The sequence below is a fragment of the Eucalyptus grandis genome, chromosome 9 (genome assembly GCF_016545825.1).
Source record: "Eucalyptus grandis isolate ANBG69807.140 chromosome 9, ASM1654582v1, whole genome shotgun sequence".
Lineage (NCBI taxonomy): Eukaryota > Viridiplantae > Streptophyta > Magnoliopsida > Myrtales > Myrtaceae > Eucalyptus > Eucalyptus grandis.
This window is the reverse complement of record NC_052620.1, coordinates 26577571-26598557: the sequence shown is the minus strand read 5'-3', so window position 1 is coordinate 26598557 and position 20987 is coordinate 26577571. Positions and strand designations below refer to the sequence as shown.

Sequence of the window (20987 nt, the reverse complement as noted above, 5' to 3'; positions counted from 1 at the left end):
CCACTCAGCTCGTCATGGTTTATGATGCAAGCTTGAAGGAGGAAAAGGAGAGAAAATGATGGAAGCAGAAGGTGTTGAAGGAGGGCCTTAGAGAGATCTTCCATTACTTTCCAAAGCTCACTTATTAGAAACTCTTGCGTCTCTCTACCCAAAAAACCTATTGCTTCTTCACACTTTCAGCACGAATTCGAGCTCCTTTCCATAGAGTCGCGTAAGGTTTGAGGATCGGTAAGCTCGAGCTTAAAGTACCATGTCCAAAAAGAGACTGAATCAGCCATAGATTGTCACGTAGGATGAGGCTTAGGGAGACCGAGATGGTGGGGTCTATGAAGAGATCATCGCATCGTTGGCATGTGAAGAAACAGGTTACATGATGTCGTAAACGGGAAAAGGAAAAAAATTTCCGTTGCCGGGACTTGAACCCGGGTCTCTCGGGTGAGAGCCGAGTATCCTAACCAACTAGACTACAACGGATGCTGAGACTCGTAAGCGAACCTATTTATTATAAACAAATAGAGAAATAAACACCTCATGCACTGGCCTACTCCGCCTTTCTAGAGCAGGAGATGGAGGAGTGACCGACCAGGTGTCGAGACCAGTGAAATGTTGCCTGAAGCTATTGAGTAAGGAAAACAACCCGATCAAAATTAGAATTTTGGCGTGAGAACTTACGGCGAGGTCCTAGGCTGGCCGACAATTGATGCTGCTTGCTTCTGCGGAGCCCTCCCGCGGGGGGCCTCCCCACCAAAGCCGACGCCCGTACAAAAATCTTTCGTGTGACATCCCCCTGTTGGCGGTTAAATTATTATTTTGTACACAAACTCTTAAGCTATGAAAGAATCGCATGAAAAGTCTTGCCCAGTTTGAGCTTAGCAGCTCGAGTCCTACCACCACACTCCCTTGGAGAAAAGGAGCAAAATACCAAATATTTCTCAACCTATTGCATTGATACTAATTTAATCTTAAATCTTTTAATTTGATCAATTTAGTCACAAACATTTTCGCATTGACACCAATTTATTTTATTTGGCCAATTTAAGTCGGAAATTGTTGACATGGACTTGGTTGTCCTATATATCATTACCGGTGCTGACGTGAAAATTTTTTTATAATTTTTGATATTTTTTCAGAACTTTTAAATTTTTTTCTTTCTTTTTTCTTTTTCTGCACATTGTTAGCAGATAAGGTCACTGGCCGTAGGCTAGTATGGGTGAGGGGCTCTGCGCGCTTGCCAACCACTAGAGGTGAGCATATCAGATCAATTGAATTAAGAATCACTTAGATTGGATCGGACCAGACCGAACCTGCCAGTTTGGTTTGGTTCTCGAAAGCATCGGTCCTATTCTCAGTTCTAAAAAAAATGGAACCGTGATTTTTGGTTTGGTTCCTAGTTTCAAGGTGGGGGGCAGATTGAATTGGACCGAACTAACTCTTTTTTAAAATATTTTTAAAATTTCTTTTAAAATAGAAATTATCTATAAAATAGTAACAAATCTAGTATTTTTAATTTATTTTTTTTGGCTAAGTAATCAATTTTATTGGACTGAATTATACCGGTTACCCCTACTGGCCACTAGCAAGGGCGCGATGCCCTTGCTCATGGCAAGCGAGGGCGCGATGCCCTAGCTTGGATCTGGGCAAGAGCATTGCGGCCCTCAGTTACCACGAGTGAGGGCCTCCGCACCTTCATCTATAGCCGATGATGGTCGGCTGGTGACCTTGTTGGCCAACAATGAATAGAAAAAAAAAAAAAAAAAGAAAAGAAAAGAGGGAATTTTTTTTTTAAAGATATTTAAAAATTATAAAATTTGTCGATGCGAGGATTGATCATGCTACATAATATCGCTAGTGCCCACATCAGTAATTTTCGACTTAAATTGACTGCATGGAATGAATTGATACAATTGCAAAAAAGTTTGAGACTATTAAATTGGTACCAGTGTAATAGATTTATGACTAAATTGGTATTTTTCCATTGAGAAAAGCTACTCCAACGATTTTTTTCACTTGCAATCACCTTCACTTATATCAAATGCAAATGATAACAAGGGTCTCATGACAGAGACATGAGAAACGGGACATGCCTGTTGTCCGCTAATCTTGCTTTGAAGCTTTGTGCCTCAATGACAAGTAAGGCTGAATTTCAAACGAGATAAAGGAAACAGAACCGATGCAGAACACTCTCCTAGTCCTAAAAACGATTCTACAAAAAGGCGAAAGGGAAATGGCCTCTTCCTTCTCTGGTATGCCCAAGATGAGAGACCTGTATAATTTCCCATAACCCTGTACTATTCCTGCAAAAGAAAGGAGCTCCTAAAGTTGAGCTCTTCCTCTAAGTCTCTTCATCAGCTGAGATTTGGGTTGGCTGCAAAATATGCAAGCACGCCAACGAATGGCGCGTTGATGTAAGTGGTCGGCTCGGACTTCCTGAAATCGGCCCTGTCGTCCTCGAACGAATCGTCCTCACTGGGTCCGCCCACTAGGGCTCCGACGAGTACGTTCGGGTTAGGCCATGGCGAATTGAAATAGACCGATCCTTCCTTGCACCCGATGGAATCGGGCCGGTCTTTGATCGACGGGAGAGAGGACCCGCGGTGGTGGATCCTTTGCGGGTACTGCCCGCCGTAGCCCACCATGTAAGACATGCCCTTTGGGTTGTCGCCCAGGATGTAGTCGACCTGTCGCTTGGCCTGCTGCCGCAGCTCGGCTGGGCCCACAGTCATGCCGCCACAGCTGGCAGACTGCGAGGTCCGCTCGAGGTAGTTGGCGTAGACGAGGAGGAGAAACGAGATGGAGGTCGAGTGCTGGAGGTTGCTGCCGCCGGGCTTGTAGATGAGGCCACCGGGAGTGAGGTCTATGTGATAAGCGGTCGATGATTCGGGGATGAGCGTGCACATGAAGCTGTCGGCTGATGCCTTGTAGGATTCGAGCGCGAACATGCTGCCTTCCAGGAATTCCTGAAAAATGTATGAATTTATTTCGATATTACAACAAAGAACCAAGCCTAATCCCACTTAGTAAGGTCGCCTATTTAAGCACTGAATATGAAATGCGGTTCAATGCGGTTCGATGTTCGGAAAATTGGAGATTTTGGGTTCATATGTACCTTGGAGACGAGCACATTGAGACCGGCGTGTTTGTTGTCCCACCCGAACTCGTTGATATTCTCTTCGGCGCCGAGCGTCTGACCATTGTTTTGGATGTAATCGAGGTACAAATTGTCCTGAGTCGCCCTCCTGAGCCACGCCGCACCCCACAGCAACTCGTCCTGTTGCAGCCAGACGAAGTCCAAAAGCCAGATTACTTAACTTAATCACTTTTAGTCTCGTGATTACGAGAGTCTTAATAGACAACCACGAGCAGAGGACAAACCAAAGCACGCAATTCATTCATTTTGCTGCGTCAAAACTAATATAATCCTTAAAAGTGTGTGGATAAATAAATGAGAGTATGTTTTATCTTTCCGATGGATGGTCGTTCTTGGTGCATTGAGTATTCGAGACCAAACTTGGGATTTTCCCTAAGTCCCCCGTGAACATATAATCTAATAACTAGGGAAGCATTAGCATTACCTGGTACCCGTCGAAGTCGCAGTAAAATGGGCAAACGTCGTCTTTGATGTTGGCATTGTCACTGTAAGCTCCCCTGTGAGTGTCAGCGTAATCGAAGGCCTTGATGGCATTTCTCAAGAGGGTCTCGGAATATCCTGGGTCTGATGACCGGAACGCCATGGATGCTGCTGCCAGAGCTGCTGCAGTCTCCCCGGCAACGTCAGATGCTGGATTAGGGGCATCGACGACATAAGCTGTTCTCGCTGTGTCCATGTCCTCCGGTCTTTCCCAGCAGTCATGGTCACTGTTTGGATCACCGACCTGTAACAAAACGGCTCGATTATCAAAGTTGGTACTTGATTCCGTGACCATTATTATTGAAGTTGCGATATCGATCCTAGAAATATCATTAATGTTTTTGCTCTGAGAACTGAATGTAAGATTGAGGACCGAAATTTTCTCCAGAAAGGCGGTCCAGGCGTGTTTTAACTTTTCCCGAGTCAGCCTCATTCAGTGTCTGTTGCCTGCTAGCTGAAAACGAGAGTAACGGTTGGAGTCGGACAACTTCTGCACATTCCCAAAAGGGTCTAAAGAATGTTCGCACAGAAATTAGCTCGTCGGTTTTGGAGTTTCCGAGGTTTATGGCAGCTGACATGGACACGGTCTGGATCTGATTCAAACGATCCAATCCGTAATAAGTCCGATCTCCAGGACGGAGTACTTACCATATCATGGACCTTAAAAGAGATCAATTAGACATAAAGCTTGTGGATGGTGATGTTAAAAGGTTACATCTTGAACACTTTTTATATTGCACCTGTTAATGATGTGCGGTGCAGCACGGAGTCTTATGCACGTGAAGTAAGACATTAGCATTTTCTCGCACGAAAATTATGTTGGCATCTTCTTTCCGCCGAAACAAACTCCATTAGTTTATCGAAAACAAAACAAGAAGTGTCGGCATTTTCTTCCTAGGCTGCTAGATTTTCAGGGAGGAGGATTGAGGAAAAAGATGGACTTGCGTGCCCACACGAGACAAACCCATCAGCTGTGACTCGTCACGAGCGAAAAGGCGGCAACCATATTCTTGTCCTCTCCCTAAACGATTAGCCGAACCAGGCCACTTGCACAAGAGTGATGAAACGATGGGTCTTGTTGGCTCAAAAAGAAATGGCGAATATTCGACTGATTGTTGTCGAGACTTTTGCACTTATTAAACTCGCTAAGCTATACATCTCGAGAAAAAGTAGGGCTTGCACTGAGCTTTCCTTACCTAAAACTCTACAAGTTTTCTCCTTTATTATGATTAGCTTTGTCCTCCAAACCGTCCTCGAACGAATCTATGGAAATGTACGTTTTCTTTTTTCATGAAAAATGCAGAAATTGGGTCGGACGTTATCTTGCATATCTGCATTCTGATAGGACGAGAAGACCCGGTGTAGATGGCTTTTATGAAGAGTACAAACGATGAAGAAAGTAAGAGAAGACATATAGCCTCCATTGTTACCTGCACGAATATCCGGTTGGGCAGCTGAGAAATGGACTTGAGGAGATAGTCGGTGCCCCAGCGGACCGCCACCAGAGCGTTCCGCTGCTCGGCGGGGGGCATCACCTCCCCGAACTCGATCACGCTCCACGCCAGCAGGGTCGCGGTGAAGGCCATCGGGAAGTTGAACTTGACGTTGTCGCCCGCATCGTAGTACCCGCCGGTCAGGTCCATGTGGTGCGTCCACCCGTCGCCGAGGCCCGAGGTGGCGCGCCAACCCATCCGCTGGTCTGGCGGCAGCCACCCGGACCTCTGGCCCTCGAAGAAGAGGATGGACTTGGACAGCGCGTCGGCATAGTCATGACCGGCCGCCCGGTTAAGTGGGAGATGGGTTGCGAGTAGCAGGAGGAGGAGGAGGGAAGCGATGGCGAAAAGGGAGTGCCGCTGCGTCATCTTGTTTGACACTAGCTCCTCGTGAGTGGCTTGTTGTCTGGGGGACGTGATGCTTGGGATGGTCTCAAGACGATGTTTTTTATACGCGAGGGACGAGAGAGAGAGAGAGAGAGAGAGAGAGAGAGAGTTCACGGGAGAGAGGGAGGACAGGATTGGTGGAGTGGGGTGGCGAGTGCGTGCGATTGCGGCTTCTGTGGACAGTGGAATTTTGTCAGTAACCTCACATGCATGATGATGTGTATGTAATGTATGGATTGTATATGGACAGAGAAGTAATGCTCCGCCATCTTGTGGATTAAGATTTGGGCGTGTAGTCTAGGACACGGCTTCACTTCACCCGTATTGACCGCGAGAATGGACTTGCTATATGGTGTGATGTTACATGCGCCGTTAATTTAGTTAATAAGTCTAGCAAGTGTCGCAGGGATCATTCTAGGACACTGCTTCACTTCACCCGTATTGACCACGAGAATGGACTCCCAATATGGTGTGATGTGACGTGCACAGTTAATTTAGTTAATAAGTCTAGCAAGTGTCGCGGGGATCATTTATCTATATTTCTTTCTTTTTTCCGGGTTTGAATATAGCATGCGCGAGTGACAAAGCAAAGCGTCTGGAAACCGCTGCGAATGCCCCAGATACATAGGGCAAGCCACTTACCTAGAAAGAAAGCCATTAATGGAGTTTTATGGTAATCAGAAGAGAAACACATATGGATGTTATGAAATGTTGAACGCACTAATTGCAAATCTTATTATATAAAGGTTGTTCATTCTGCTCATTAGGAATCTTTCACAGATCACGTAAACCAAATAATGAAATCGCATTGAAGTTTTAACCATATTTTGACATATGCATTCCATATTGCGTTCAATTTGCTAAAATATTGGAAGTTGGGCATGTGAGAAATTAACTGGTGGAGATAGGAGACTCGACTGCACTCGAGAAACATGCCATCGCATGTGACGAGTCCATCTTCTCGAGCGATCTTAAGAATGCCTTGATAATGACTGAATTGCGCTCAAAGAAACAAAGAGTCTTCTACACTGTTGAAGCATCACGAGCTAAGAAGCAAGGACACAGTACACTGGCGCGAATAAAATCAGACAGCGGGACATAAAGCGAAGCAAGCCTCCATTCTTTTCTTCCTTCAAAAAGATAAAAAGATTACACCGAGACTGTGGACACATCTATTGTCGTGCACGCTGAGAAGATAAGTATATTAAAGGAGGAAAAAGGAGTATTCTTCCCTCCAGTCCCAAGATAGCTTAAAGAGCCCCCAACCTCCTTTCCTTCGGTGTTGTCATCAACTTGCTTCCGTTGGATGAACCAGTGGAAGTGAACTGGATCAGGTGCATTCTAAGTGCCCATGGTTGAGTTGAAGTGTGTGCACGAGGAACAAAAGATTTGGGGGATCGATTAGTCAATTCCTGTACTGATATTATTTTCGTGTCGGTCGTTTTCGTAATCTCGTGATAAAATGTGTTCTTTTTGTCAAAAAGAAGAGAGAGAGTGTAATTGATGTGAATTTCAAATTAACTGAGTAGTTTTAGTGTCTCTAGTTATTAGTCCTGATCCAAATAGAGTTTAGACATCTACCTATTTTGTGAATACAACTCTATCTAGTTGTCCACTTTAGCAAAAATAAAATAAAATGAAGTAATAATCCACCTTGTTTTCTGGACAACAGGCATGTTTTTCTGCTAGTTCGGGTCATCCCTATTTTCACGTTGTTTAAAAAATCAAGAATTGGACGCCTTCCTTCTAAAATGGGGCAGCATTCTTGATAGCCTCTACATGGCAAATTTGGTTAATTTGCGTTAGGAGTAATCCTTTCGTGTCTATGTAGGAGAAATGTTACTCGAAATAGGACCTGCCCTGTGAAGTTCATGATGCGCATTATGGTAATCTTTGCAAGCCTTATCCCTCTGCATGCCGCAAAAAAAGGAAAATATTCTATCTTCTTGCAAGTTGCAATTGCGAGTGACTCCGTGGCCAGTCCCATCGTGATGAACTTTAGGTGGCTTATCCATGTGAAGATAGAATCTGCCATTGCCTCAGTTGCAAGAATGCGACGGGGAGGACAATTGCATTTTGGGGGGGGTGGGGGTGGCGCCTTTTCCCAACTGTTTTAACTGTTTCTGTTAACTACAGTTAGGTTAGGTGGGACTAGGAGGGTGGCGGCCTACGCATGGTCCTGAAAGGCTATCATGATCGGGAACACAGGTTACGTTGGGACGCGTGACGCTGCCATTATTTGACAACTCGGAGAATTTGGTAGTCGAGAGATAGTTTTCTTTTTAATTTTTTATTCTTGTATTAACCGATCGAATAGAAGAATTTTCAATTTTCAATAATATGTCTTTCTCGAGTCAACTGAGTGAGTGATTAAGTATTTCATAATGTTTAATGCTATATATCACATGTTCAAATCACGACATCTTACTAAGAATGTTCAAATCACGACATCTTACTAAGAATAATCTTAAATAAAATAGTTATGTTGCTAATCATCCTTATGAAAAAGCATTTTTTTTACAAGATTAATAGGATCATGTGCATCATAAATTATGAAAATAATATTTAAGCCTACAAAAGTGTATTTATTGATTTCTTTAAGAGAAAATCATTTACTAAAATGTCCATAATATATATTTTATGTTAAAATCATAAGATTTGGGATTCTTCTTAATTTTTTATTATCATATTAACTAATCAAATCAAAGAACATGTAATTTTCAATAGCTCATCTTTTTCGGGTCAACTTGAGTGATTAAGCATTTAATAATGTTTAATGTTACATATCACGTGTTCAAATCACTTAAGGGTGCAAATGGTAACGTTCTTTTTTGTTCTAGGGAATAAAAACAAAAAAAAGTGTTTCTATTCCGGGGAACAATTTTTTAACAAAAGAACGCGTTTGGTAACGTTTGTTCCGGGAATAAAAATAAATAGAAACACTTTTGGTAAATTTTATTCTTTTTTATTTCTTTTAATTTTTTAAACATTTTTATTTTATTTTTCATTTTTTCCTTTCTTTTTTTATTTTTTATTTTTTCGGCCGGTCACGGCCTTTGGCGAGCCCGAGCTCGCCCAGCCAAGGCGAGGCTCGCGTCGCCGGCGAGGTCGCAGACCCTCGAGGGCGTCGCCGGCCCTCGACGGCCGGTCGCCGACCATGGCCAAGGCCGGTGACCGGCCAAAGAAAAAAGAAGAAAAGAAAAAAGAGAGAGAAGAGAAGCGTTTTTGTTCCTTTCGGGCGTCCAAGAAGTGTTTCTCAAGGCCGAAACAAAATTTTTGTTTCTTTTTTTGTTCCTATTTTGTTCGGGAACAAAAACAAAAAAGTGTTCAAGAACAGAAATAAAGAACAAAAACATGCAGGCCCTAAATCTCACTTAGAATAATCTCAAGGAGAAGAGTTATGTTGCTAATCAGCCTCACGAGAAAGTATATTTTTACAAGATCAATAGGACCGTGTGTATCGAAAATTATGAAAATAATACTTAAGCCTACAAAAGTGTATTTATTGATTTCTTTCAAAAAAATTATTTACTAAAATGTCCATAATATATATTTGATGTCAAAATCATAAGATTTGGGATTCTTTCGAAGTAATTCAAACCGTCATAGGATAAGTTTTCCAAATTTTTATTTGTTTAGTCAAAGATAAATATTGGAAAAAATGAGAAAATTAAACAAATAAAAATCACTTTTATGGTCCTTTGGAATGTTTGGATTTCACCACAAATACGTAGTACCTCCCAAGGTTTTGAGATTGGTGAACATGCCGTGGCAGCCCCACCGAGACGTTGTCAATTGTGAAGTCTCTCCATTACTAGGTATTGTTGGCGCTTGGAATTGGAGTGCGAGCCATGTAGAGTTTCACTCGTAAAATGGAATCAAACACGTGACATTGTTGAAATTGGTGACCTCTTACCACCAAATCAATCATTTGGGTGGTTAAATAACCTTTAAAATAAGCCCCCCACTTTTCCTATTTTTCAAACACTGATATGAAGATTTGCCCAAAAAAAAAAAAAAAAAAAGCACCAATATGGAGATATTAGTTTTTACGAAAGAAATGAAACAAATGATTCGTAAATTTAACCTAATATATAATATAATCTCAGAATCTTTAATTTTTTCAATATGGTCCATAAACTTTATTTTACTGTGCAATATAATTTTTAAACTTTCAATTTGTAATGTTTATTTAGTCTTTGAAAGAACATTGAACATTTTCATATATTTCAAGGACTAAATTAAATATCATCAAAAGTCTAGAAACCACATTAAACAAATTTAAAGATCATATAATACATTAGGTTAAAGTTTACGGATCACATTGAAAAAATTAGAACTCTATAGATCACATCAATATTATTGAGTTTTTCCCCTAATACTTCGGTCCAGATTGCAAGTTTTATATTTTGATGAGACGGCCCACATTGAAAGTCGAATGGACTAAGGCCCAAATGACTTGTTGGGCTTGGGCATAAACCCTCAAACAGTTGCACCGGTGACTCTTACAGATACCCTCCCATGGCTTCCCTCTCAAGGTCCTGACCGAATCTCGTCCTCGCTTCTAGCCAATCGCTTCACGCATAACCCACGCCCATCAACCTCCTCGTCGCCATCTCAGCTTTTGCTGATTGAATTCGAACCAGACGGAGGTACGCCCGACGCTGATTTCCCTTTTTCTTTTCATGGGTGCTTTGTTATGGCGTTAGGGTTTTCGTTCATGCTCTCGTCGCGTCGTATGTGGGTATCTGGGCACGCTTGCTGCGAGATTATGTCGCGAAATCGAGCTCTTCTGGGTTGAAGGCTTCGGTGTACGTTGGATTCGCTGGCATTAATCAGTTGAATTGATTCGCGGTGGCGGCGTATGTTTGCCTGTTCTTGTCAAGCATTTGGCGATTTTCTCTTTGGATGCATCTTTTGGACACCCTTCTTCTTCTTTTGCACGGATTGTCTTGTGTGTGTCGCATGATCCGTCCCCTTCTTTGTTTTTTTTCCTGGTCTTGCTGTGTTTGTTGTTCTGCTCGAAAACCGCGATGGGCTACCGCTGATATATGACGTGAAGAAGAGGTGGGACGAAGAGGGTGCAATGAGGTGATATCTGTAAGGGTTTGACGTGGATTGGCGGAAGGGTTTTGACAAGTTGATTCCGATGAAGGGAATGCAATGTTAAACATGCTGGAGCATGGATGGAAGAGTGGCTTCTTGTGTTTTTACACCTAGAGATTTAATCATTTTACTTATTATTACTAAACAAGCATATAAACTGAACTATCAAAACGTAATCCAACCAGGAAGATATGATTATCTCTTTCTTTCATGAGGGAGAGATGTAATGGTCCTCGAGTCGACTCCTTGATTAGCATAAAATCTCCAAAGTTTTGAGTTAATATGGCAAATGTGTATAATGAAGGTTGGAGCTTCAGTAGGGCAAATTGCCCTCGTCTGAATTGAATTGTAGCTTGAGGAGAGCATAATGGGACCTCATTATTGTTTAAATCCCAATATAGTGGAGAAAAGGCTTGCTTTCTTTTTCCCATGAAGTATGGTCCAACAGTTCTGAATTTAGTCAGGTTCTTCGACTATCTTACTAATTACTTGCAGCATCATGAGCTAAATCCCCGTGGTGATGTCAAGCTCATGATGGCTTTTAATTTTCCCTCTTGCTCTCTAAAACATTCTGAACAAGTCCATTGCGTAAAGGGAAGATATACATGAGCTGGAGTACAAGTTCAAGTTGCATATGTCTATGTAATCCTTGGGCACTTTCCTTGCAATGGATATGGGTGTGGCATAATGAAGGATCTGGCTGAGCTGTGGAAAAGAATTGCTACCTTTTGCTTCTGAGTTCGTGGCGATGCAATTGTATTAGACGGATTTCTTGTTGAGATTTTGATGTTAGGAATGTGGTCTGTTCCGTTTATGAAGGGGAAGGATGGAGGTGTGGTTGGACTGACGGTTATGATATCTGGTGTGATATTGTGATGTGGACAGGGAGCAGGTTGGAGCTGTGTTGGTCTTGGTGGCAGCTAGTGCGGACTAGTGGTGGTGAATATTGGTAACAGGAGTTTTGAGAATGACTTCAATGAGCAGGAGCCCTAGCAGGAGCAGGTCCAGGAGCCCAATTGATCGAAAGATGCGTTCTGAGCGCATTTCATATCGTGATGCGCCTTACAGGAGAGACACTCGTCGTGGTTTCAGGTGTTTTGACATTGGCTACTCTCCTGTTTTCGGATTCGATCTTATTCCTCTGTGGAGCAGGGAGCAAATCATTTCATTTTGGCTTAAATCTATGGAACCGTGAAGTATGATTAATATATTTAATGAACCTTAATAGACTTCATCCAAAGAAAAAAGGAAGATGTACTTTTTTTTTAATGTATATTGGTTTTAATGAGGTTTGCTTGGGTGGTAATTTTTATTTGGTTGTTGAAAGATAATGAGATGATTTTCTCTGCTTTAGCATCCACCCTTTTCTCCTTTGCTTGTGTGTGTGTGTATGTGTGTGTGTGTGTGTGTGTGTGTGAGAGAGAGAGAGAGAGAGAGAGAGAGAGAGAGAGAGATCGGGATATCTGATGTCCTAGCTGTATGAAGTTACTGTTTATTGCACTAGGATGTAACATATGTAGAATGTTGCTGGATGAGTATGTGGGATTTGCTACTTTTCTTTTGCTTTTGCTACATCCTTCTCAATTAGAGTCTAGGGAAGGAACCCTAACAAGGGTTGGGATCTGCTGGTTGACTTATGAAAGGGGGACATGATATACTTTAGATTATCTAGTTGCTGTGTTGGATTTGTATCAATATGCTTTTTTAGAATTCTGTCTTCTCTGGCCCAAAATTCAGGTGATTGAATTATTACAAGATTAATTGAATATGAATACTTTTCTGTCCTTGATTCTGATTGATCAGCGTTTTTTTGACTTTTTCCAGCCGAGATCTGTGCAAAAATTGCAAACGTCCTGGGCATTTTGCTAGAGACTGTCCCAATGTGGCAATTTGTCACAATTGCGGTCTCCCAGGGTGAGTAACTCTTTTCTTGAGTAATCACTGTGATTTGTATCGGGTGCAGGGTGCATATAGGATGCGTGTATTTTGTTGAAACTTGATAAGGATAGACTACCAGAGTAAGCATATTGCACTGGCAATGGAGTTTTTTTCTGAATAAAACATTAGCTGGGGTTTTGCTGCAGAATATTCAGTGGAAAAAGTTGACATGTAGATCTTGCTCCACTTTCTGGTACATTTCGTACAGCCTGGAATGGATTTTGAAATCTTCAACTCAATAAGGATCTGCATGTTGTGGAATGATATGTTACAAGCCCGATTCTTCTTAAGGATATAGTTCAGTAAGTAGTTGTCGGGTGGCTTTTTCCCCAGATTTGAAACTCCAATTATCTTTGGTCCTCCTTCTATAAAATATGAAATCCAGTCTTTTTTATGCCTAGTAAACAATGAATTCACTACTCTGTGCTAATCCAAGGAGTGATAAGCCCTTGTACCAAGTCTAATTACTTGAGGAAACCAGTTAATCTTTAATACCCTCTGTACAGAATAAAAAAAGACAAGCATTGAAAACAATAGCAATAGCATAGAGTTCATTTATTGTTCTTCCTCTCTAGCCTGAAGAAGTATAATGATTTGGAATTTTGGCGAACTGTTTAGTAAAACTGAAGTGATGTCATGTAAAAGTCTGATGTATGGGATTTTCTGTTATTTTTTGTTACCATCATCGCGTCAGCAAATATGGGTTGGGTTGTCGAGCTTTTGCTATAGAGTGATGATGCACTGTCCTTATTCAACTAGGCACCACCCTTTTTTAAGTGGATGGATGGGGTTTGTAGTGCTCCTAATGTACTTCCATTTTGTTTACTTAATGCCCAATGGCTTGCCAGGCACATTGCTTCAGAATGCACCACCAAATCATTATGTTGGAACTGCCGTGAACCTGGCCACACGGCCAGCAACTGTCCGAATGAAAGCATCTGCCATACATGTGGTAAGGCCGGACATATTGCTAGAGAATGCAGCGCTCCTCCTGGTGACTTGAGGCTATGCAACAACTGCTACAAGCAAGGGCACATTGCAGCTGACTGTACGAATGAGAAGGCATGCAACAACTGTAGGAAAACTGGCCACCTGGCACGTGATTGCCCGAATGAGCCAGTCTGCAATATGTGCAACATATCTGGGCACGTGGCTAGGCAGTGTCCTAAAGGCAATGTCATGGGAGAGCGAGGTGGTGGTGTTGGGCGCAGCGGCGGTGGCGGCGGTGGCGGCGGTGGCGGTGGCGGTTTCAGGGATGTCGTGTGTAGGAACTGTCAGCAGGTGGGTCATATGAGCAACGAGTGCGTGGGAACTTTTACAATCTGCCGCAACTGTGGAGGACGGGGGCACATGGCATATGAGTGCCCATCAGGGAGGTTCATGGACCGTTTCCCTAGAAGGTACTGATGGATGGCGATCTGCGTCAGTGTTTGGCCCCTGTTAGATTTGAGATGTTGATTCGGCAATTTTATGTGGCGGCCATTGTTATGAGAATTTGGAGCTTTTACTTTTCGTGTAGTATTTGTGCCCTTTTATTACGGACAGACGATTTTGGCTACCTTTTTTGCGTTGGCAGTAACTGTTATGTATTGAATCTTTCGTCTGGAATCTTTTTTGAACTTTAGAAATTTATATGGGAGTTAAATAATCTTAAGGGAGGCGATCGGGGTGATGGGCATATGTGTCGAGTTGCCAAAGATTTGTTATTGTCTGTATGTCTAAAATAGTTGGCACTTTTTAAAGCAGAAGTGTTTCTGGTTTTGGCTATAGGGGATTTGGCATGTTGGAGGTTTCTTTTGAGTAGTGGTGTTAATAAGTAGTTACAGCAGAGAGAGATTGAGTTAGGTGTTTTTGTTGTAACCCTTGAAGTGGGAAGGCTGCAATTTTTTTTCTCATGGGCAAGAAAATATAATTCAGAATCCAAGATTTGTGATGCACGCAAGGAAATTGCTAGTAGGCAATGCGTACGGAGCAAGTTCCAATAACTAAGCTGGAAATTGAAATTTTCTATGAGTTTGGTTCTTTCTTGGTAATAATGTTTATAAAGGAAGATTCGGGTCATATATAAAATACAACTGGACGCGGGGATCTTTTAAAGTTCTTGTTCAAGTGCGTCCTCCATTGTTGACTGATTCATCACAAGCAGTAGAAAGAAAATGAAATTAATAAATCCGGAATATATAATATGATTCATAATTTGCTGTACATTAAAGGATTTATCCTTTTCTTTTAAAAAGCGATAGTAACATGTATAAATTCAACTGACCAAAAAAAAAAAAAAACATGTATAAATTCAGAATCGAAGAATATTATTTGATTCCTTTACCAAAAAAAAAGAAGAAGAACATTATTTGATTCACACGAGACACTGTCTCTGAATTGAAGGGAAATGATATTGCCAGTGGATTAAGAATAATAATATGGAAAAAGAAAATATAAAAATATTAAATCAAAATGAAAAGCACGATATAACCGGGTCTAACAGAGTGTCCCTAAGCGTACCATCCTCGAATTTGCTCGCGCGGAAAATCCAGTCTTTGGGAACACGCAATTGCTCCCTTTAAAAAAAAAAAAAAAAAAAACGTAAAATAAAATAAAAGTAGAAATAGTGTGCACGCAAATTAACAAAATCGTCTTCGTGTTCAATTCGGTTTTCGTTAGGTCTTCCAATCGCATCGTGCTTCTCCCAAAAGAAAGGGAATCATCGTCCTCGTCCTCGTCCTCGTCCGACACGTTGGGAATCTCGTCTTCATCGCGGAATGGGGCGAGATCTGCGTCTCTAGCGTCGTCGCCCGGGGGGGCCTTCCGATTCCGCTCGCAGTTTTCTAATTCGTTCTTCCCTCTTCTTCCTCCGAGACTTTTCTCTCCAAGATTTTTTTTTTTTTTTTTTTAATTTTGTTCGGAGCATTTCTTTTATGGCTGCGTTGAGACGCGCGCTTCAATTGGGGATCAAGTCGGAGAGAAGCCTGTCGAGTTTCCGCGCTTTGAACGCGTATTCGACGTCGAGCCCTTCGTCTTCGCCGGTCCATAGATTTGATTGCAGACAGTTTTCTCAGCTCGTGAAGTCGAATGGGACCCGCGCCTGTCTCGTCGACACGTTGGCTCTGGTAATTTATGTTTGTGGGTTCATTGGGTTCTTTAGATCTCATGTTTGAGCAGAAATTGGTTGCTTTAGAATTCGGCAGAATCAGATAACAAAGCATTTCTCCTTAGATATTCATTGCTAGTTTAATTTTTTTAATATATTTTTTACTTTCAGGTGAGGAGCTTGGAAGCACAGGGCGTGCCATCGAAGCAAGCTGAGGCGATAACATCTGCGATCATAGAGGTTTTGAATGATAGTTTGGAGAACGTGGCCCATTCTTTCGTGTCGAAAGTAGAAATGCAAAAGGTGAAAAATTCACTTTGTATAGTTTTCCTGCATGCCAACTGTTTGATAAAATTCCTCAGTCTGAATGCGTAGATTGACTTCAGGGCGAGAGTCAAAATGAGCCGTGCTGCTGTTGAGTTTCGACTCTAATCGCTCTGTCTGTGATTTGTAGACTGAAATTATTCAAGAATCGAACCTTTCGAAGTTCAAGTCTGAAGTACAGAGTTCGCAGGTATGTATCATTGTGATATGCCTATCTAGAGCAGCATATTATCTTAATATCCCTCATAGACAAATCGAAAACTCATGTGTGGCGGTACCGTCTAGGTGCTCTTGCTGAAATCATTACTCTTCATTCTCCTGTGCTTTAGCAATTGCGCTCCCAATCTAGGAATGAATGGGATCCCTGCAGATACTTTTATCTCATTTTGGACAAAATCTGGGGAGAGAACTCCACTCATTGCCTGATTTTCCGTAGTCTTATAAATAAGCGAACTTAGAAGACCTTTGTGTTTTTTCACATTCCATCTGAGTTCTGTCCATTCCAAAAACATGACCGGGTTAGCATTTAAGAAACTCTGGTTTTACTTCAATTCTTTGTGAATATGGTTTTAAATTTTGTCAAATGCTCAACATTTCCAATTTCTTAGAATGAATGAATGCATTTATGATAGTGGTGGTCATAATGTATTCATTTCTATGGTTAAAGTCTGTGCTTGGAAGGGGAATGAAAGAAGCATGTGGGATGTCCAAATTCCTTTGTCTGCTCTTGAGCAAAAATATTTTTTTCCTTTCTGTTGGCTTGTCATGTTGTTGAGAGGGATTCTCGTGGGTCCAGAGCACACATGTTTGTACTTCGATGTTGACCCTGTTCCCTGTTCAGTTTGGGGAGGGCTTTTTGCCCCATAATCTTGTTCTGGCTTATCAATTTTAATGCAACTTGTTACATGATTTTGAAAGCCAGTTAAAGAGTAAACTAATACAATCTCGAAGTTGAAACTTTCCCTTTGGCTTTTGGCTCATGCATTTCACCTAATGAAATAAGCTTGAGACTTACCAAAGTTATCACTGATGATATGTAAAGCAAGCTTGTGATGTACTTTCGTCTATAACGTGATTTTTAAGTTAAAAAAAAAATAATGTAGCAATTTTGAAAATTATACATTCCAAATACATACTTGAAGGCTACATAAGAACAAGCTCTGTCACATGTTTCTTTCTTCTATGTGCTGGGGCAAGTGTTTGTTGTTAAGCATGCAGTTGTTTGTGTGGTTTTCAATTGCTTGTCTAGTACAGGTGGCTATAACTTTTGCCTTTTGGTTGTTTAAGTGTCTATCGAATGCTCTGCTTCTATTGATTCTTTCATGGTCTGGATGAGTGTTACTGTATCAGAGAAGTATTGGCATTTACCATCTCACTGGAAACTATTGTGCTTCTCATTTCCTACATGTCAATACTATCTATTTTCCATTACAATTTAAGATGCTTTTGGTCGAATTTGATAAACCCTCATGGACTCAAATTTGTTGACTTTTGTCTTTTTCTTAAATATTTCAATCAGAGAATGGATATTTCAATCAGAGAAATCCATTCATTATCATCTAGATTGGCATCACTTAACACATGAATATTTTAATGTTCATCAAAAGTAAATCGTCTTATTATGAAGTATATGGTATCTGCCATGACCAACCTTTTTTAACAATGCAGGAACATCATTTGACTCTGTTGCAACGTGAGACTGAAAAACTTCGTGGTGATATAGATAAGACGCGTAGTGAATTGAAGTATGTCTTCTGAAAATTGTGGATTGAGAGGGTTGAATTTGGTTTTGTCGATTATAATTCTTTTATGTGATCTTTTGATCAGGTATGAGATAGACAAAGTTACTGCTGGGCAAAGATTGGATTTAAATCTTGAGAGAGGGTAAGGAGTTAAAAGTTTTATACTAAAGCCTTATCAATGAAACTTTTTATTACAAGTTTTTAATTGATCATACCATCATCCTGTTTCTTTTTCTCACACTATTGAGTGAAACTTACTGCAGGCGGATACGAGATGAACTAGCCAACCAAAATGCTGAAACCACCAATCTCACAAACAAACTTGATCGGGTAAGGTCAAAATCTTCATTTCAGGAGCTCATGACTCTTTGAAATCTGGTTAAAAATTGGAAACTTGTTTGCAGGAAATTCATGCCTTGCGAGCCCAATTGGAAGCAGCAAAGTATGACGTGATTAAATACTGTATTGGTACTCTTGTTTCAATATCTGCTGTTGGTCTGGCTGTTCTTCGTATTTTGATGTAGGGGATTTATAACCCCAACAAGACTTCATTTGTGATTGTTCACTCAAATTTGGATGCCAAGGACTTGGAAAGATCCAATTTTAGCGGGTCAACATGTCCAAAAGGCAACTCCTGGTTGGCTGGAGTTATTGTCATGATTTTCTTTGGATTTTTACAAGGAGTTGCTTTCAAATTTGTATTGTAGTTCTCAGCAAAAAGTTGATCAATATTTGCAACGTCACGATTCTTTGTTATTCCAGCAATTTAATAAAATATTTGTACATCGTTAGACTGTATAGTTTGTGATTCTAGTTGGGATGCAGTCTCTGCTCGAAGGAGTAGAAGGATGTTTCATACGCAAATCAAGGCGTTCCATGGTTCTAAATGAAAGAGAATTACTTACAAGTTTATGTCCTGACGTCACCATTCGACCAGAAATAAAGCCAGGAACGAGGATAGTGTGCCGATTTCTATGTCGAACGTTGCATAGTTTTTTTTTTTTTTTTTTTTGAAATGGCACGTAAGTAGATGAATTTTTATTTGTTGGACAATCAATCAAAATCTTCTTTTGTTCAAAAACTCGACTTTTCTAATTTGGTAATTTGGACACTAATGACGTCTAATAGCCGTTAATTGCCCACATTATCGTTTGATGTGACTTCATGAGATAATGTCATGTCAATAGAGGTATAGTAGCATTCTCAGTCACTATTTTATTTTCTTCTTCGTTACCTAGATGGCATAATATTTTTTGAATGAGCAAATCATGTTGACTATTATGCTTAAGTTATACTAAGGTTTGCATAGCATGAAAATTTTCCCAAGGAAAATCTCATATTAAGTCAATTTAAAAGTCAGAGTGCTTGATTATATCCAAAAAAAAAAAAAAAAAAAAAGTTCTAAGTGTTCATGCATAAAATGGACGAAATTCATGTACTTATTATGTCGGTATTCCTTTTTTTTATAATCGCATTTGACTCCCCTGAGAATGGTAATGAAACCCTGGACTTGATCCGTGCTCATGCGTGCATAAGAAAACCAAGATGGATGTGCTGTCATCAAGTCCAGGACAATTGGATGACATACTCCCTTGATCTCTTTGTAGCAAAGGAAGCACATCCATCTTGGTTTTTTTATGCATGTATGAGCACGGATCAAATCCTCTTTTATCTAGAAAGACAACAAAAACGTTCTGCAGATGAATCATTACCTTTACCAAAAAAAAAAAAAAAAACGTTCTGCAGATGAACCTTCCTATCGGGGTATGCAGATCCATCCTCTTAAAATAGAAATAGTCAATGATGGTCCAGACAGACAACCAATGGTATACGCCCTTCTTGTGATCCATCCTCCCCAAACAGATTTCCGAACTATCTTCCCTGAACCCTCAGCAGCAAATTGAAAATGACTCTGAACTTCAGGTTGGTTATGGAGGGATTGAATGACGAAATCGATGGATGACTCTAGCATAGGTGCCGATCGCTGCTTTGACATGAGCAGTGTAGATAGTATTTACAGGACGGACATGTAAAACTAGTCTTGATACGGTCAACCGTTGCTTTAGATTGGAAATGACAACGGAAGGCAGGTTTGTGATGGAATTGCTAGATTCTTTGCATTGGCGGTATCCCTATCCTTGAGAAAATGGCACTGCTGTGGTGGCGCAAGAAACAGAGAAACAAATATAATCTGATATTTCTGCGTGATAAACCAGGCCGGGCCTCGCCGCCCGGTTAGCATTGACCTGGCCGCCTTCGCAATGAAAGGCATCGTCCTGCTTGTGAGGAGCTCTCCACGACACTGTTTTGGCTGTATTGATCCTTCATGGAATCTGCATTACGACAGAGAGAGATGCTGGGTGGTGAAACTTGGACTTTTAGAAAAATTAGGACGCGACCGAGTAAATGCTGCGTAATAGCTCTCTCCCCTTATTGGAAAACTTGGATTTGGCCTAGGAATAAAGATACGCTACGACTCCTAGTTATAAGCATCATGAATCATTCTATGATATTCGTATTTAACAGTGCATTCGGAAAGAGAGATAGATGTTCGTGTAATGGATCCAAAATGCTTTTTGGGAAGCAATGTGTGTCTCCTTTTCCTTCATAATCTTTTTCGTTTGAAGCAACCGAAAGGAAACACAGGATAAGAAGAACCTGAAGTGACTAATGAAGACTTGACCATGGCACATGATAAGAGCCCACGGTGGATGGATAGCTTTAAGAAGCGCGATGACGCCGGGCACATGGGGACAAGACATGGATGTTCCCAATTGACCATGAAAATGAGGATGTTAATTACTCGTGGTACGAGCTATATCACTGGAGTGATGTCAAACAAGGAACCATGATGACTTTTTATATATATAAAAATTTTAAACATATTATATTTATGTTCATAAAATTTTTAATTATACAAATTTAATTTAATTTTTTTATATTTTGATAATTGAGTTTACTGGCCAATTTTAAATGGAAATTTCTGATGTAGATGTTTTTTTATTTATAAAATTGATTTATATATTTTTTCTTCTAATTCATTTTTTTTTTTCTTTTTTTTTTTTATTTAAGTTCGGCAAGGGCCGACCAACCCTTGTTGTCACAGGTGAGGCTAGCCATGGGCAAGGCCGTGCCTTGCCCGAATAGCCACTGGGCCAAGATTGCGAAGCCCTCACTCAGCAAGGGCTGGTCCTTTGCTTGCAATTAGTAGGGGCTTCACGGTCCTCCCCAAGGGGCCATCGAGGGGCGGCTGGCCCTTCCCAAATTTGATAGAATAAAAA

General features: G+C 40.9%; 3 protein-coding genes and 1 non-coding gene across 4 annotated transcripts; 2 read left to right on the top strand and 2 right to left on the bottom strand.

Annotated features, from left to right (window-relative positions):
- Positions 1–401: 401 nt before the first annotated feature.
- TRNAE-CUC lies at positions 402–474 on the bottom strand. Its single transcript has one exon. It is a non-coding gene; the product is annotated as a tRNA-Glu (tRNA).
- A 1523-nt stretch (positions 475–1997) lies between these two features.
- LOC104418878 (endoglucanase 24) lies at positions 1998–5564 on the bottom strand. The gene is made up of 4 exons (XM_010030345.3): positions 5059–5564; positions 3573–3872; positions 3107–3268; positions 1998–2957 (listed from the first exon to the last, which is right to left on the bottom strand). The coding sequence occupies exons 1-4, from the start codon at positions 5488–5490 to the stop codon at positions 2346–2348; spliced, it is 1506 nt and encodes a 501-aa protein (XP_010028647.2). The 5' UTR covers positions 5491–5564; the 3' UTR covers positions 1998–2345.
- A 4459-nt stretch (positions 5565–10023) lies between these two features.
- On the top strand, positions 10024–14294 carry LOC104418877 (DNA-binding protein HEXBP). Its single transcript, XM_010030344.3, has 4 exons — positions 10024–10160; positions 11500–11706; positions 12439–12528; positions 13401–14294. The coding sequence occupies exons 2-4, from the start codon at positions 11582–11584 to the stop codon at positions 13957–13959; spliced, it is 774 nt and encodes a 257-aa protein (XP_010028646.2). The 5' UTR covers positions 10024–10160; positions 11500–11581; the 3' UTR covers positions 13960–14294.
- An 886-nt stretch (positions 14295–15180) lies between these two features.
- On the top strand, positions 15181–18489 carry LOC104418876 (protein FMP32, mitochondrial). The gene is made up of 7 exons (XM_010030343.3): positions 15181–15659; positions 15812–15943; positions 16095–16154; positions 17633–17709; positions 17792–17848; positions 17970–18036; positions 18111–18489. Exons 1-7 carry the CDS (start codon positions 15468–15470, stop codon positions 18228–18230), a joined length of 705 nt encoding a protein of 234 aa, XP_010028645.1. The 5' UTR covers positions 15181–15467; the 3' UTR covers positions 18231–18489.
- Positions 18490–20987: the final 2498 nt, after the last annotated feature.

Bases quoted from the DNA above. Each gene is read 5' to 3' on its own strand.
- LOC104418878 (XM_010030345.3), bottom strand. From the start codon at position 5,490: ATGACGCAGCGGCACTCCCTTTTCGCCATCGCTTCCCTCCTCCTCCTC. The intron at 3,873-5,058 runs GTAACAATGGAG...GTTTTGTTACAG, and splicing joins CCAACCGGATATTCGTGCAG to GTCGGTGATCCAAACAGTGA. The intron at 3,269-3,572 runs GTAATGCTAATG...TGGCTGCAACAG, and splicing joins GCGACTTCGACGGGTACCAG to GACGAGTTGCTGTGGGGTGC.
- LOC104418877 (XM_010030344.3), top strand. From the start codon at position 11,582: ATGACTTCAATGAGCAGGAGCCCTAGCAGGAGCAGGTCCAGGAGCCCA. The intron at 11,707-12,438 runs GTGTTTTGACAT...GACTTTTTCCAG, and splicing joins GACACTCGTCGTGGTTTCAG to CCGAGATCTGTGCAAAAATT. The intron at 12,529-13,400 runs GTGAGTAACTCT...ATGGCTTGCCAG, and splicing joins CACAATTGCGGTCTCCCAGG to GCACATTGCTTCAGAATGCA.
- LOC104418876 (XM_010030343.3), top strand. From the start codon at position 15,468: ATGGCTGCGTTGAGACGCGCGCTTCAATTGGGGATCAAGTCGGAGAGA. The intron at 16,155-17,632 runs GTATGTATCATT...TTAACAATGCAG, and splicing joins CTGAAGTACAGAGTTCGCAG to GAACATCATTTGACTCTGTT. The intron at 17,849-17,969 runs GTAAGGAGTTAA...AACTTACTGCAG, and splicing joins GATTTAAATCTTGAGAGAGG to GCGGATACGAGATGAACTAG.